This window comes from Dryobates pubescens, chromosome 2 (assembly GCF_014839835.1).
Source record: "Dryobates pubescens isolate bDryPub1 chromosome 2, bDryPub1.pri, whole genome shotgun sequence".
NCBI lineage: Eukaryota > Metazoa > Chordata > Aves > Piciformes > Picidae > Dryobates > Dryobates pubescens.
Genome location: NC_071613.1, coordinates 93,693 through 109,662, shown reverse-complemented (window position 1 = coordinate 109,662; position 15,970 = coordinate 93,693). Strand labels below are relative to the sequence as shown.

Genomic DNA, 15,970 nt, shown 5'->3' with positions numbered 1-15,970 from the left:
TTGCTCAATTTATTTCTGCTCAGATACGGGAAGCAAGATGAAGCTATACTGGATTCTGTGGCATTTGGTATATTCTGTTTTGAGTGTGATCATTTACAAGTACATTATTGGTTTAATGTTTGATAAGCTGGGAAGATATCTGATATATAGATTGTACCTTTGGCTTAAGTATAAAATACAGCTGTTATATGATCAATTTTTGGGGTTCTTCAGGCTTAAGAGATGCGGAAATATGACCTCAACTACGCTTCCTATTGAAATCCACGAGTTCAGCATTCCAGTAGGCAAAAAGGTCATCCTCAGTAATAGCTGGCATCCTAAAGTGATTTATCTGCTGTGTGTAATCCTGCTGTGGGTAATAATTAATGTGTTCTAGTTAATGGCTCTGTTTTGGGAAAGGCGAGTGGCTGAGACATGCTTCATTTTTAAACGCAGACCTAGATATAGGAGAAGCAGTTCTAACTCAAATCTAGAGATTTCCAGTGTTGAAGAGATAGGAGAGGTAGTTAGAGACAGACAGGGAGAAGATATGGGTAAGGCAGCTCTGGACAGGACCACCACTAATTCTGACAATCAGCCAGCAGCAGCAGTGCCTAAGGTGGCAGCTGCAATGTCACTGGCAGCCATTAGAGAGGCAAAATCATTTCCTTCTGCATCGGCAGGACCAGAAGTGGCCTCTGCAACAGCTGCTGTGTCTCAAAACCTGTCTGCTTCTGTTAAGCCTGCTGTAAATACAAATGTAGCTCCAATTAAGCAATTGCAGCTTTAGATAAGAGAGGCAGGTGAAACGCAGATGCTGGATCCGACCCAGGGGAGCAGCAAGATTCCTCTGCTGGTGAGGGAACTTCTGTTAAAAAAGATCCTGCTGTGTATGGAGAGAAGGTTTGTTTTAAAAACATAGCTGAATTATTGAGACCATCACTGGATAATGGAGATAGAGGACAGGATACAGGTTCTGGTAGGACAGCAGCTAATGGAGGTGTTTCTGAACTTAAAGAGGTACTTAAGAGAGTGGAAACAGGAAAATGGGGACAACAACTACAGGAAGATGAGACAGATGACGAGCAAGATCAAGATGATATCCAAACAGCAAATGCCCCCAGACAGGAAATTAGGCATGTAAGAAAGGATTACATCAGAGGAGAGAATGAGCCAATTGTAGCCTGGCTTGGCAAGTGTTTTGTTACAGGTGCACCAGCTGTAATAGTGGGAGACAAGTCAGCATCTCAGCTGGGAACTCTCTCAAAAGATAGCGGGATAGATAGACATCTAGGCAGGTGTCTTGGTAAGGTTTCTCTGTGGACATGCCTTTCACTGGCAGCTCTTATGAGATACCCATCCAGAGATGACCTTCTATGGGATCCTGAACTCTGGAATTGAGCATTTGAGAGAATTTGCTGTTGGAGAGGTGATGTATGGAGACCATGGTACTCTGAATCCTGATGAAATTCCTGTGGGAACTGGTCTTGCTAAAAAGCTTATCAAACTTGCTCCTCCTAATTGTGCTACTATTCTGGCAAGCAGAATTGTGGCAAGAAATTATGGTGGAGCTCCTCCTACGGTTGGCCATTTAACTGACCAAATGAGACAACTGGAAGATAGTCTCACACGTGTTTCTGTGGTTTCAGCCATTGAAACTCTGTCTGGAAAAATTGAGAATTGCATGAAAGAGCTGAAGGAGGAATTAAAAAACTCCATATCCAAACTGGCACAAGGAGATAATTCCAATTCTTCCTCCAGATGGATACAAGTTTCATCTGTGAGGAATAGACGTCCTCGAAGGAGGATATTCCAAAACAGGTCAAACCAAAACAGACCACAGAGGCAATCACATGGGAGTATTTGGATAACTCTGCGTGATCAGTTTGGTGAGAACATGAACAGATGGGATGGGCAACCAACTGCTGATCTTTCCAGGAGGCTGAGGGAACTGCAGAGTGGCAGAGTCAGAGGTAGCAATACCAGAAGGGTAGCTGTTACTTCCACAGTTTCCCAGGACAACTAATAGCTCCAACAGTGATTCGAATTCTAACACTGGATGCTGTGCTAACTGCACATGTGGACCTATTCCCCATAATTAGGGGTGCCCTGCCTCCTGCTGGGGGAAGGAGAGGGATCATGGACATAACAGAATCTATTGGGATGTGTACATCCTGTGGCCTGGCACTTCACAATTTTGGAAGTACAGGGCCTTGGTTGACAAAGGAGCTCAATGCACCATAATGCCATCAAATTATCAGGGATCAGAGCCTATAACTGTTCTGGAAGTCACTGGTGGATCTCAAAAGTTGACTAAGATAGAAATTGATATAAGTTTAACTTCTAAGGAGTGGAAGAAGCATACTGTTGTGACCAGACCTGATGCACCTTGTATTTTGGGAATTGATTTTCTGAGAGAAGGGTGTTTCAAAGACCCTAAGGGTTACAAATGGGGTTCTGGAGTAGCTTCTGTAGAAGTTGATGGAGAAAAATTGAAGCTGTCTGTTAGACCTGAGCTTTCTGATGAATCTTCAGTTATGGGACAACATGAGATAAAGTATCACAGTATCACAGTATCACTAAGGTTGGAAGAGACCTCAAAGATCATTGAGTCCAACCTGTCACCACAGACCTCATGACTAGACCATGGCACCAAGTGCCACATCCAATCCCCTCTTGAACACCTCCAGGGACGGTGACTCCACCACCTCCCTGGGCAGTACATTCCAATGACGAATGACTCGCTCAGTGAATAACTTTCTCCTCACCTCGAGCCTAAACTTCCCCTGGCGCAGCTTGAGACTGTGTCCCCTAGAGGATATAAAGTTCCTGGTAGCTTCTCGGACTGTGCATCATAGGCAGTACAGAACCAACCCTGACTCTTTGTTGCCCACTCAGAATCTGATTTGTCAGTTGGAGAGTCAGAAAGTCATCAGCAAAACCCATTCACCTTTCAACAGTCCAGTGTGGCCTGTGCGAAAGCCGAATGGAGACTGGCGTCTGACAGTGGACTACCGAGCCCTGAATGAAGTAACACCACCTATGAGTGCAGCAGTACCAGACATGATGGAACTCCAGTATGAGCTGGAATCCAAAGAGGCCAAATGGTATGCTACCATAGACATTGCTAATGCCTTCTTCTCTATTCCCATAGCAGAGGAGTGCAGGCCTCAGTTTGCTTTCACCTGGAGAGGAATCCAGTACACTTTCAACAGACTGCCAATGGGCTGGATCCACAGCTCCAGCATCTGTCATGCAGTTATCCATGATGCTCTGGAGGAAGGTGGTGCTCCAGAACACATCCAGTTCATTGATCATATCGTTGTCTGGGGTAAAACTGCGAAGAAGTCTTAGAGAAAGGTAACAAAATCATTGACATTCTCCTGAAAGCTGTTTGGCCATTAAATGAGGCAAGGTGAAAGGACCTGCCAGAGAGATCCAGTTTCTGGGAGTGCGGTGGCAGGACGGATGCCGACACATTCCAGTGGATGTGGTAAACAGAGTCTCTACCATGGCAAATCCCACGAACAAGCAAGAAACTCTATGTTTCTTGGGAATAGTGGGATTTTGGAGACTGCACATGCCTGGATACAGTCAGATTGTGAAACCTCTGTATGATGTGACTCGAAAGAGGAACAGTTTCCACTGGGGACCTGAACAACAAGCAGCCTTTGACCAGGTAAAGCAAGAGGTAGTTCAAGCAATGGGTCTGGGACCTGTCTGAGCTGTTACAGACATTAAGAACATTTTGTACACAGCTGCAGGTGACAATGGTCCAACCTGGTGCTTGTGGTAAAGAGCTCCAGGTGAGACACGTGGATGACCTCTTGGTTTCTGGAGTCGAGGTTACAGAGGTTTAGAGGCTAATTATACTCCAACAGAGGAAGTGATCCTAGCTGCCTATGAAGGAGTAAAAGCAGCTTCTGAAGTGATTGGAACTGAATCACAACTTCTCTTAGCTCCCAGATTACCAGTTTTGGATTGGATGTTCAAAGGTAAAGGTCATACCACAGATTCCACCTGGTCCAAGTGGATGGCTCTGATAACACAGAGAGCTCGAATGGGAAATCTTGAAAGACCTGCTCTGGTGGAGGTGATCACAAGCTGGCCTGAAAATACCAACTGTACTAACCCTCCAGAGGAGAGAGTAACTCGTGCTGAGGAAGCTTCTCCTTACAGTGACCTTTCTGATGATGAAAAGAAATATGCTTTGTTCACATCTGGTTCCTGTCATCTCGCCAGGAACAAGCGAAGGTGGAAGTCTGCAGTGTGGAGTCCTACACACAGAGTGCAGAAGCAAAGGATGGAGAAGGAGAATCCAGGCAATGTGCAGAGGTAGATCATGTCCAGCTAGCTCTTGACATAGCTGAACGTGAGAGGTGGCCAAAGCTTTATCTCTACACCAACCCATGGATGGTAGCCAATGCTCTGTGGGGTTGGCTAAAGAACTGGAAAAAGAATGGCTGGCAGAGGAAAGGAAAACCCATCTGGGCAGCTGACCTGTGGCAGGACATTGCTGATCAAATCAAGAGAATTCCAGTGAAGGTGAGACACATTGATGCTCACATTCCTAAGAGCAAAGCTACTGAGGAACAGCAACATAACCATCAGGCAGATTTAGCTGCAAGAGTTTCTCAAGCAGACAAGGACTCTGATCTTGATCTGGACTGGAAACACCGAGGTGAGATGTTCTGACCTTGGTGGGCTCACGATTCGTCAGGACATCAAGGCAGAGATGCAACCTACCAGTGGGCTCGTGACAGATCCATAGACATTTCCATGGATGCTATCACACAAGTCATTCATGACTCTGACATTTGTGCTGCTTTTAAGTAGGTAAAGCCAATCAAGCCCTGGTGGTATGGTGACAGATGGTCCAAGTTCAAGTGTGGTGAGGCCTGGCAGATTGACTATATCACTCTACTTTGTTCTGGTTCTGGTAAGCAATATGTGCTGACTATGGTAGAGGCAAACACTGGATGGTTGGAAACTTATCCAGTTCATTATGCTGCTGCACTTAACACCATTCTTGGTCTGGAGAGACAAATCCTATGGAGACACAGACCTCCAGTCAGGATTGAGTCAGACAACAGAACTCACTTCAAAAACAATCATGTGAAGAACTGGGCCACAGAGCAGGCATGGAGTGGATATTCCACATCGCCTACTATTCACCAGCTGCAGGGAGTATGACTGCTACAATGGTTTGCTGAAGGTCACTCTCAAAGCCATGGGGGGGGGTGGATCTTTGAAAAACTGGGAGAAGCATCTAGCATAATCAACCTGGCTGGTAAATAGTAGAGGTTCAGTGAATAGAGCTGGACCTGCACACTCAGATCTGCTACAAAAAGTAGAAGGTGATAGAGTTCCTGATGTTAGAGAAAAGAATTTGTTAGGCAGAACTGTTTGGGTATTTTCTCCCTCAGGAGAGGCCAAACCTGTCCGAGGGGTCACATTTACTGGGTAATGCAAGAGAATGGTGAAATTCAGTGTGTTTCACAAAGAAATCTAACTTTAGCTGAGAGAGTTTAAATTCAGAGTGTTGTACAGATACAACATTGTGCCCAAAGGAAGAATCCATGAGGAATCTATGGTACATGAACCCTGAGAATACTGAGAGCCCTGAGTCACCTGAAAGTCCCTGTTTCTTTTCTTCATTTCAGCTGTAAAGAGACAAACTGCTTTCTGCTTTTTCCTGTTTTCTGGTTTATGGACTTCTGAATCATCTACATCTGAGGATAGCCAGAATGGACTGTGAACTTTATTTACTCATTGTAGATATTGTTATAGATTAGATGGATAGTATTAACAGCCAATGAAATTGTTTAGAAGGGGTGGATTGTGACAGTTTCAGGCTATGTCTTTAAAAGTTATCTGCAGATTTTCGAGCAGAAGAGTGAAGAAATATAAACAAATCCACATCTGGGTGTAAAAAGGAAAACAAAAGATTGTTCTAAGCGAATTTAATTGGTCAGATTTGTGGGACGTAGTCTAACAAGCTCACATTCTTCTTCCTTCCTTTCCCCTTCTTCTGGCTGCTGAGGCTGCTTTCTGCTCTACTCAGCTGGGAGAATCTTATCAGCCTAACCTTGAGATAAGCACACTAACTCTCTAACATCTCTTTTTCTTCTAATTAAACAGAGGAAAGTGGCGGGGGAAGTTAGGGGGGAAGCAGGGCAGTTTTGCCCATGCGGGGGTGTTCCTTACTGTTTTCTGATTGTAAATACCTGTGTAATGCTGTCAACCCTGTATATTTGTACATATTCATTGCATTCCATTGTAGAGTGTAGTTTTGCTTGTAAATATAGCTTCCATTTGCTTTCCCTGAGTGAGCCGAGTTTTTGTTAATGCTAGTGGGCTAAACTACTACAATAATTAAGGTAATGCTGGATCATTTGGTCTATCTGAGATGGAGATAAGAGTTCTTCATAACATATGATATGATAAACACAATGCAAAATTGCCTTAGCTAATAATCTAATTAATCTAATAATACAATACATAATTACCTTAGCTTAGCCTATTTGCAGAAATGGTGCAGTGAAATACAGAGGGGAAAAAACATCCAGCCCCAAACAGGAAACCAAACCTCTTTCCACTGTCCTTTCTGCAGAGAAGAGGCAACATCCAAGAAACTGGAACCCAGAAGCAGCAGCCAGAACAGGAAGCCTCCTATGTTGCAATCTGAACTTCAAGCCCCATAATACTTTGCTCCAGTTAGCACTTTAGTTTTTGAAGTTGAGATGAATGCAGCCTGGTACAAATAACAGCATCAGGTTCAATTCAATCTGTTACTTCTCCACCCCTTACTCTATACCATCTGCATCACGCCCAGCAGCAATTAACATTGAACAATGTACATCATAAATCATTCACTGTCCATTCTCACTCAAAGTGAGATCACGTTGCAGTACACAGAAGACTGCTCAGTGCAGATGCTCTGGAGTTCCACTCTGTTCCATTACAGTCTGGAACAGTCCATGACTAGTCCAAATGGTGGGGCTGTGTTTCCATCCCTGGGGCAGTCGAGTGGAGCAGCTGAGTCCAGTGATTCCTTCTACTCCTTCAAGTGAAAGAACACTGTGACTTCATTCTGGTGCTCAGCTTCCAGCACATGCAGGAGTGGAGATCCCTCTGTCACACCAGAAATACAGACAGGTTCCACCTCTTCAACCTGCCAAGGCATTGGTTCCATATAGTGCAACAAAACCAGTTGTCCCTCTCCTCAATCTGTTTGCAGGCAGGGTCCTTCTAATTCTGATTAGAATCACCTGCATCCTGTGAGGATGCTTTGGGGATTCCCTTCGGAAGAATCAGAAACAGTATCAGCTTGTCTGCTCTTCTTGGGTGATTTTCCACTGGAAACTGAGGCAGCATTCTTCAGGGGAGATTTCCCCTCTAATTTATTTACTCATGAAGCTAAGACTGAAATGGGTTTTCCATCCCACTTCCTCATGTCCTCCCCATGGTCATGCAACAAAACCCACAGGGTATGCCGGTGTATGTACCTCTCAGATTTTCTCCCTCAGACAGCAGAGCATCTGTTCCTCATGGCTGAAATTCAGGCCTGTACAGAGGAGGAGAGATTTTCCTCACCTCCCTCAGGCTTTTGCTAGTTCTATCCACTGACCTTCGCCATCTTCCAAAGCTTGAGAACTTTAAGAGCTGATTGAGCAAACAGCTTGCTCTTTCTTTTAGTTCCCCGGTTCATCCTTATCTTTTGCAAACTGCATTATGCTCCTTTTCCTTGCACCACCACAAGCACATACAGGACCCCAGCACATTGGCCCCCAGAAAGGAAATACAGCACACAACAGAAAAGGAAAAAAAAATAACAAAAGAAAACTTACAGAAAACTTTCTTAACAAGCTTCAAGATGTAACTGACTCTCCTCCTTGTTTATCTCAACCCTTTTGTCTCTTGCCAAAATTGACAGTCTTAAGACAGCTGCTTTTGCTGCCACACATTGGGTTCATAAAAGAATGTAATGATTGAGTGCAAGGGCTAAACTGCTTGCTCCCCCAGCATGAAAGTGAGGGGAAAAGTAAGACACACAGCTCAGGGCTGAGATAAAGAGATAATGGTTTAATGTAATGTAATATATCATAAGCACAATGTGTAACAACTAATTAATAATGCACAATTACCTTAGCTTAACCTATTTGTAGAAGCAGCACAGTGAAATACAGGGGGAAAAAAAAACACCGTAAGACAGGAAACCAAAACCAGTAGCTACCCGACTCCCACTCTTCCTCTGCCATGTCTGCAGAAAACAGCCACCACGCAAGAAACCAGAATCCAGAACCAGCAACCAGAACAGGAAGCCTCCCATGCTGCAATCTGAACTTCAAGCCCTATAATACTTTGCTCCAGTTAGCACTTTCATTTTTGAAGCTGTCATGACTGCAGCTTGGTATGAATAACAGCAGCAAGTTCAATTCAACCCATGACACAACCCCTAACATTCTGTGATTCTGCATTGCCAACTTTTTGCCAAAAAACAAAAGAGTAAAATAGAATGTGTATGTGTGTTCTTGTCATGTTACCATCTCTACAAAGAAGGAGCAAAGGTTGTGGACCAGCATTTGAATGTAACTTATTTATTCCATAGCCTTTAGAAATTTAAGCAGTTAGTATCCAGAGTGTGAGTCACTGCTGTTGAATCTTAACTGTTAACTTAAAATACTGTGTTATATAAGCTTCTGGCAGCAAGTACTGAAACATCCATTCAGTATTAAACATTCAGAAATCCAAGATAAAATTTCAATAGCAGATGTTACTATCACATTCTCCATGATCAGTAATACACTTTAGTGAGTTAAACTCTTGATGCATGTTATGTAGTTTTTTGGCTGAATGTCGAGTTTATAGTATGCACTAATGTGCCACTTAGAGTGTTTTGATCTGTCAATAACACTCCTTATTGGTATAATTTTGCACTGAAAACCTGTGTGGGGTGTCATTGCTGAATAAGGCTCTATGCTGCAGTCCAGAGACTTAGACTGTATTAAAAATGTTAGGTGTGTGATTGGGTCATAACAATGTTTTTTCTGATTATCATAATGACACAATGCAGCTCAAGCATGAGTTGTTTTGCAACTCAGGCTGCTAGAGCAACTTCTGTTAATTAATAACCTTTCTTATGTGTCACTGCATCTTTGCTCATGTCCTTCATGATATGGTGAACCCAAATTCACATGCACATCTTTCCCTTTACTGTGCATGACATACAGATCTGCCTCCATGAAAATCTTGCTGTTTAGAACAGTCACTATTACGCTGATTCTCTATCTCCATTCCTTACCTTTTAATGTTATGCCAAGTATAATAAATGCCATGTGCAGTTTATCAACAGAAGAGAAAAAGCAAGGTAAAGGCATAGAGAAAAACTAGTCCATTTCAATCGTGTTGGAATACTTTTATTGAGTAGCTTGGGAGATCCATTTATTTTATTAGTATGGAAAACCTGTGACAAAAATGTGATTTTGGAAGTACCTTAGACTAAGCTAGTATTCTTTCTTTAATTCCCTAATGGGAGTAGTAGGCATGCATTACTGTGAATAAAGTGTTGGTAATTTCCTCATGGGAACATGGTGAATGCTCTTTTTAAATTGTATTATAATTTGTTAAACAGCTTTTTAATTTAAAAAATAACAGTGATAGTTATAAAACCCAAACTGAGTAGAATATTTGACTTCATAATTACTAAAGGAATTGTACATTTAAAAGTTGGTACTTCAGAGTTCTCCGAGTATCTTTTGTTTCCATACTGTTGCTCTTATATGTGGATTGTTACTTTTAGTGGAGAGTCACAAGTTCATACTGCAAGGTTTAGAGATTTGCCTCTATCAAATTGTCCTTCCCAGAATCACAGAATGTTAGAGGTTGGAAGGGACCTCCAGAGATCATCAGGTCCAACCCCATGCCAAAGCAGGATCACCCAGGGTAGTTCGCACAGGAATGCATCCAGGCAGATTTTGAATGTGTCCAGAGGAGGAAACTCCACAACCTCACTGGGCAGCCTGTTCCAGTGCTGTCACCCTCTCTGTAAAGAAGTTTCTCCTCGTGTTGTGGTGAAATCTTCTATGTTCATGCTTTTACCTGTTGTTCCTTGTCTTATTATTGTGCACCACTGAAAAGAGATTGGCCCCATCCACTTGATACCCACCCCTCAGATATTTATAGACATTGATGAGCCCCAGGTTTCACAGTCTCCCTTCACAGGGGAGATGCACAAGTCCCCTGATAATCCTCACAGCTTTCTGCTGGATTCTTTCCAGCAGATCCCTTTCTTGAACAGGAGAGCCCAAAACTGGACACAGTATTCCAGGTGTGGTCTCACTAGGGCAGAGCAGAAGGGGAGAAGAACCTCCCTAAACCTGATGGACACACTTTTCTTGATGCACCCCAGAATACCATTGGCTTTCTTTGACACAAGGACACATAGTTGTCCCATGGAGAACTTGCTGTCTGCCAGGACTCTAAGATCTTCCTTTGTGGAGCTGCTTTCCAGACAGGCAGGCCCTAACCTGTTGTTACTCCTTCCCAGATGCAGGACCCTGCACTAGTCTTTATTGAACTTCATGAGATTTGCCTGCAGCCAGTTCTCCAGCCTGTCCAGATCTTGTTGGATGGCTGCACAGCCTGACAGGGCATCAGCCACCACCACCACCCAGCTCCCTGCCCCACAGTTTTTTTGTATCATCAGGAATGTGCTGAGGGTACTCTCAATCCCCTCATCCAGGTCATTGATAAAGCTACGGAACAAAACTGGACCCAGTACTGATCCCTGGGGAGCACCACTGTCCACAGGGCTCCAAGTTGTCTCTGTGCCACTGATGACAGCCCTCTGAACTCTGTTGTTGAGCCAGTTTTCAATCCACCTCACAGACCAACTGTCTGCCACATTTCCTAAGCTTTTCTATGAGGATGTTACAAGAGAGAGTATCAAAAGCCTTACTGAAGTCAAGGTATATGACATCCACTGCTCCTCCCTCATCTACTCATTTGGTCATGGTTTCATAGAAGGCTAGGAGATTAGTCATGCAGGATCTCCCCTACTCTTGATAACCTTCCTGTCTTCCATGTGGTTAGAGATGATTCCCAGAATGAGCTGTGCCATCATCTTTCCAGGGATGGAAGTGAGGTCTGTAGTTTCCCGGGTCCTCCTTCTTGCCTTTTTTGAAGACTGGAATGACTTCTGCATTGTTCCAGGCATCAGGCACCTCTCCTGTTCTCCGTGACTCTTCAAAAGTGATGGAGAGAGGCTCAGCAACAGTATCAGCCAGCTCTCTCAGCACTTGTGGATGCACCCCATGGGGGGCCATGGATTTGTGTGTCATCAGTTGGTACAAGAGATCTCTAACCTGGTCCTGACTGACCAGTGGAGTGCCTTCTTCCTTCCAGTTCTGTTCCCTTGATTCCAGGGCTGCCCTTAGGAGTAAAGACTGAGGCAAAGGCAGCATTCAGCAACTCTGCCATCTCTGCATTATCAGTAACTGTATCTCCCATATCATTCAGTAGTGGGCCCACCTTTTTCCTACTCTTGTTTTTATCATTGATATATTTGAAAAAGCTCTTCTTGTTCTCTTTCACCCCCCCTGGCAAGACTCAGTTTCAGGAGGGCCTTGGCCTTTCTTGTTTCATCTCTGCATTCTCTGGGTGCAGCTCTATAATCCTCCCAATTAACCTGACCTTTTTTCCACGTTTTGTCAACCTCCTTTTTGAGTTTTTCTAAGAGTTCCTTACTTGTCCATGAAGGTTTCTGCCTCCCTGACTTGATTCTGCCTCCCTGACTTACATTTTTCTTGAGCTTGGAGGAGGTAATGTTTGAATACTAACCAGCTCTCTTGGGCCCCTCTTCCTTCTCAAGCCCTGGCCCACTGGATATTTCTGAGTTTTGAAGAGGGCAAAGTTATCCATCTTAAAGTCCAGCGTTGACATTTGTCATGGTAACTACAGCCATGATTACCCCCAACCTTAACATCTACTACCAGTCCTTCTTTGTTTGTTAATACGAGGTCAGGCATCATGCTCCTCCTTGTTGGTTACATAGAATACATAGAATAAACCAGGTTGGAAGAGACCTTCAAGATCATCGCGTCCAAATTATCAACCAATCCAACACTGCCCAAACAACTAACCCACGGCACCAAGCACCCCATCAAGTCTCCTCCTGAAAACCTCCAGTGATGGCGACTCCACCACCTCCCCAGGCAGCCCATTCCAATGGGCAATCACTCTTTCTTTATAGAACTTTTTTCTAACATCCAGCCTGAACCTCCCCTGGCGCAGCCTGAGACTGTGTTCATCATCCCTGCACTGCAGGAACCTTTTGGACTGTTTATGCTTGGCTGTGTGATCTTTCCAACTAGTATCAGGGTGGTTGAAGTCACCCATGAGCACCAGGGCACTTGATCGTGAGGCTACTTCCGCATTCCAATCATGTGAGCTGTCCCACCAAGTCTCTGTAATAGTGACAAGACCATAGCCCTGTGGCTCCAGGTTTCTAGTTCATCTGGCTTATTTCCCATGCTTCTTGTATTGTTATACAGACACTTCAGACATTTAGCAGAGGAGTATCTGTTACCATTGTGGGTGTCACATAATCCACCATCCCCTACAGCCCCTGGGATAGCAGTGGAGCTGGTTCCCTGCCTCACAATTGTCCCAGGTTTGTCTTCAGTGAGCCTGTTTTTTCCTTCTTTCCCCTTAAAAATTAAAGACCTATTAACCAGCCCTGCTAGTTCATGTCCCAAGATTCTTTTTCCTCTTAGAGACAAGCATTTCTATCTGTAGACAGCCGACCTGGGGTTTTGTAGAGTAGCCCATCAGAACTGGTGAAATCTTAAAAGTAACAGTATGTGACTTCTATTTTTTAGAGGATGATTTTATAGATATGACATGGTCTGACCATTAAAAAGTGATTATGTCTTTCTATGTATTCACTGTCTGCTGTTTCTCTGTTGTAGTGCGGTTGGCACGTTTGCTCGAGCATTGGACTGCAGTAGCTCTGTTAGGCAACCAAGTTTACACATGAGTGCAGCTGCTGCTTCCCGAGACATCACACTGGTAGGTAGTTTCTTAAAAACACTACAGCTTTTTTAATATGTGTGACCTGAACAGATTATTTAGATACATGCATTTTACTTAGATACATGCGAGGTTTGTGTGTGTGGCAGGTAATCCTGTGTGTTTTCTGTTAGATTATTGTTACTGCCCTTGTAATCAGACTGTAAATCAGTTGACTTTAGTTGAAATCTGTTTAAATATAGTATCTTCATATGTGATGATTTGCACAGCAGAGTGGATAATGCACATTATGCAGAGATTCATTTAGTAGAATTGATCAATAGTGTGATTTAAAGTTTGGGGTAATAAAGGTGGTTGAAAATTGTTTAGATAATATTTTGTACTTACTAGATAATGTGTCAGTGGATTTTCTAAAGGAGATGCAATCTAACTTTGTAAGCAACATTTCTAAGAACGTTTTCCTAAGATATCCTTAGTTAAGTTTCCTTAGTTTGAGTATTTACTGTAATGTAAGCATCTGCATCTTTTAAAGAAAGTTAAAAATACTGTGACTACAGACCAAAATGTTATCTCTCTGTATTCATACTGGCTGAGATATGACAGGAAGTGCTACTTTAGAGTTGAACCTGACAATCTTAAAGGTCTTTTTGAACCTTTACTTGATTCTGAGTGATTAATACAAGTGTGCCAGGAAGACCATGAGGACACAAAATCTTAGGGTATCATAGAATGAAATTTGACTTAGATTTCCAAAGACATTAGAAGAAATTGTTATGTTTAGTATTTGTGCACAGAATCATGAAGATGATAGCAAAGGCTAAAGTAGATCTGCCATTCATCAGACACTTGAGTATTTGAGCTAGAGAACAGTTGATGAAACTAAGAGGTCAGTTTAAAATTGTTAAGATACTGCCTTATAAAGTGGCTAGAGAGCCCGTGGAATTTAGTTGCACAAAAGTTTGTGGGAACAGAGAGCATCAGCACGTTTGAAAAACAAACCAGAAAATTCAGCAGCCAAACAAAGCAATCAGAAACATAAATAAATTTGTACTGAGGAGAGCAGTAAGAGGTACCACCTAGCATTCCTCATTCCCAAGGTTTGTAGGCGCTGTTAAATTTGTCTCAGAGTGTGGTTTGACTTACCTGCATATATTTTGTAACATCTCTTGGTACAGAGACAGAATGCTTGGCTAGATGGATTACTGGTCTGATTCAATAGGGCAGTTCTTACATTCCAGATAAAAAATTTTCTCATGATACTAATGAATATAATTTAATTTTTTGCACTTTTCAGTGTGCTCAGAGGCTACTAAACAAGAATCTGATGTAGTCTAGACTGCAGCAGTATGCTGAAGGCAGTGGAAAAATGTAACGTTTTAACTAGTACTCAGAATAAGTTTACTGTTTCACTCTTGCTGATGTTACCTTACCAACACAATTCAGATAACATTAAATACTTAATTTTTTCCCCCATCAAGATGGTTCTTCAGTTTAACGTTTTGCATTTTACTAAGGTTTCATTGGATTAAGAATTTCTCATAAATCCCACACACTGAACATCCATCTTACGGTATTCAGCGACTGATAAGATACATGCATTCTTACAGCAATATCTTCCTGTTTGAAAGTACATATGCATTACTGCTAATAAAGGGAGTGCTTGAGTGCTGTATAAATGTTTTCCCATAAAAATGATCCATTAAGTTCCATTACACTTAATGAAAGGCATATCTTCCAATGAGGCTCTAAAGGAACCACCTCAGGTTTAATTATTGTGTCTCTGTTCTCATTTTCCTATCCTCTCAGATTTTAAAACCCTTCTCTTTGGGTCCTTGGCAAGGTACTTGTTTTCTAAGTTATAAAAAGACACCTTTGTCATTTCAGTAGTCTTTCAGACATTCCCATGTTAATTTGGAGCATATTTTGAGCAGTAGTTGAAGTTAGTACCAATGTTTGCAGAACTTGTTGTGTATCTCCTTAATGCTTGGAAGGGATGTAGGTGCACTAAGAAAATTACTCTGTACTCTTAATGCAAGGTAGACAGCCCTTGCACCTACAGTGCAATTAACAGGATTTCTGTACAGCTGTGCCTTTCCTGTATTCCTAGTTAGTTGCTTTGATTAGAGAGGACTGTAAACAGGCTGATACCCCCAAATGATAAATGCATAGGTTGTAAACATCATTACATTCAGGATGGCTATACACATTAGGGAGGTCTAGAAGCTTAATAGCAAGTGAGAGGCTACTTACAGGTTTCCTTATTTTGATAATGTGGGAAAGGTAATGAAATAAGGCAGGAAACTACCAATGCTTATGAAAGACATGAGACACTGTGTGCTTGCCTTCTTAGATGATAGAAAATATTCTTTTTTTACAGTGATAAAGACTTGTGAGACAACCCACCTCCTGAAACTTGCATTTCTAGCCTCCTCAGAGGCAGTATTTTATTTTGTAATGAAAACTGATCTGAGAGAAGAGAAAGAAACTGGAAAGACTTCTAGTTTCACATTCCTAGATGTTGTGTAGTGCATGCACCGATGATGAGAGCAAGTCAGGTTACTGGAATTGCTTTCTCTTTGTGGTGGGCTTGTTTGGGAGAGCCTGCACTACTTTAAGGACATAAATACGGTTTTGAATGTTTCTTCAAAATGAAGCAGTATGAACAGGATTTTTCCTTGAGTGATGGCTTTTTTGTGATTTTTTAAAAATCACAGTATCACAGTCTCACAGTATAACTAAGGTTGGAAGAGACACCAAGGATCATCGAGTCCAACCTGTCTCGGTAGACCTCACGACTAGACCATGGCACCCAGTGCCACGTCCAATCTCCTCTTGAACAGCTCCAGGGACGGTGACTCCACCACCTCCCTGGGCAGCACATTCCAATGACGAATTACTCGCTCAGTGAAGAACTTTCTCCTCACTTCGAGTCTAAACCTCCCCTGACACAGCTTGAGAC

The 15,970-nt window shown here is 42.7% G+C and overlaps 1 protein-coding gene across 1 annotated transcript in view; it reads left to right on the top strand.

The window, feature by feature from the left end:
* MTA3 (metastasis associated 1 family member 3) overlaps positions 1-15,970 on the top strand; it is a 122,178-nt gene that overhangs the window by 86,586 nt on the left and 19,622 nt on the right. The window contains exon 8 of the mRNA XM_054169086.1: positions 12,951-13,050. Coding sequence (XP_054025061.1) covers positions 12,951-13,050 — 100 coding nt within the window. The remainder of the gene's footprint in view (positions 1-12,950; positions 13,051-15,970) is intronic.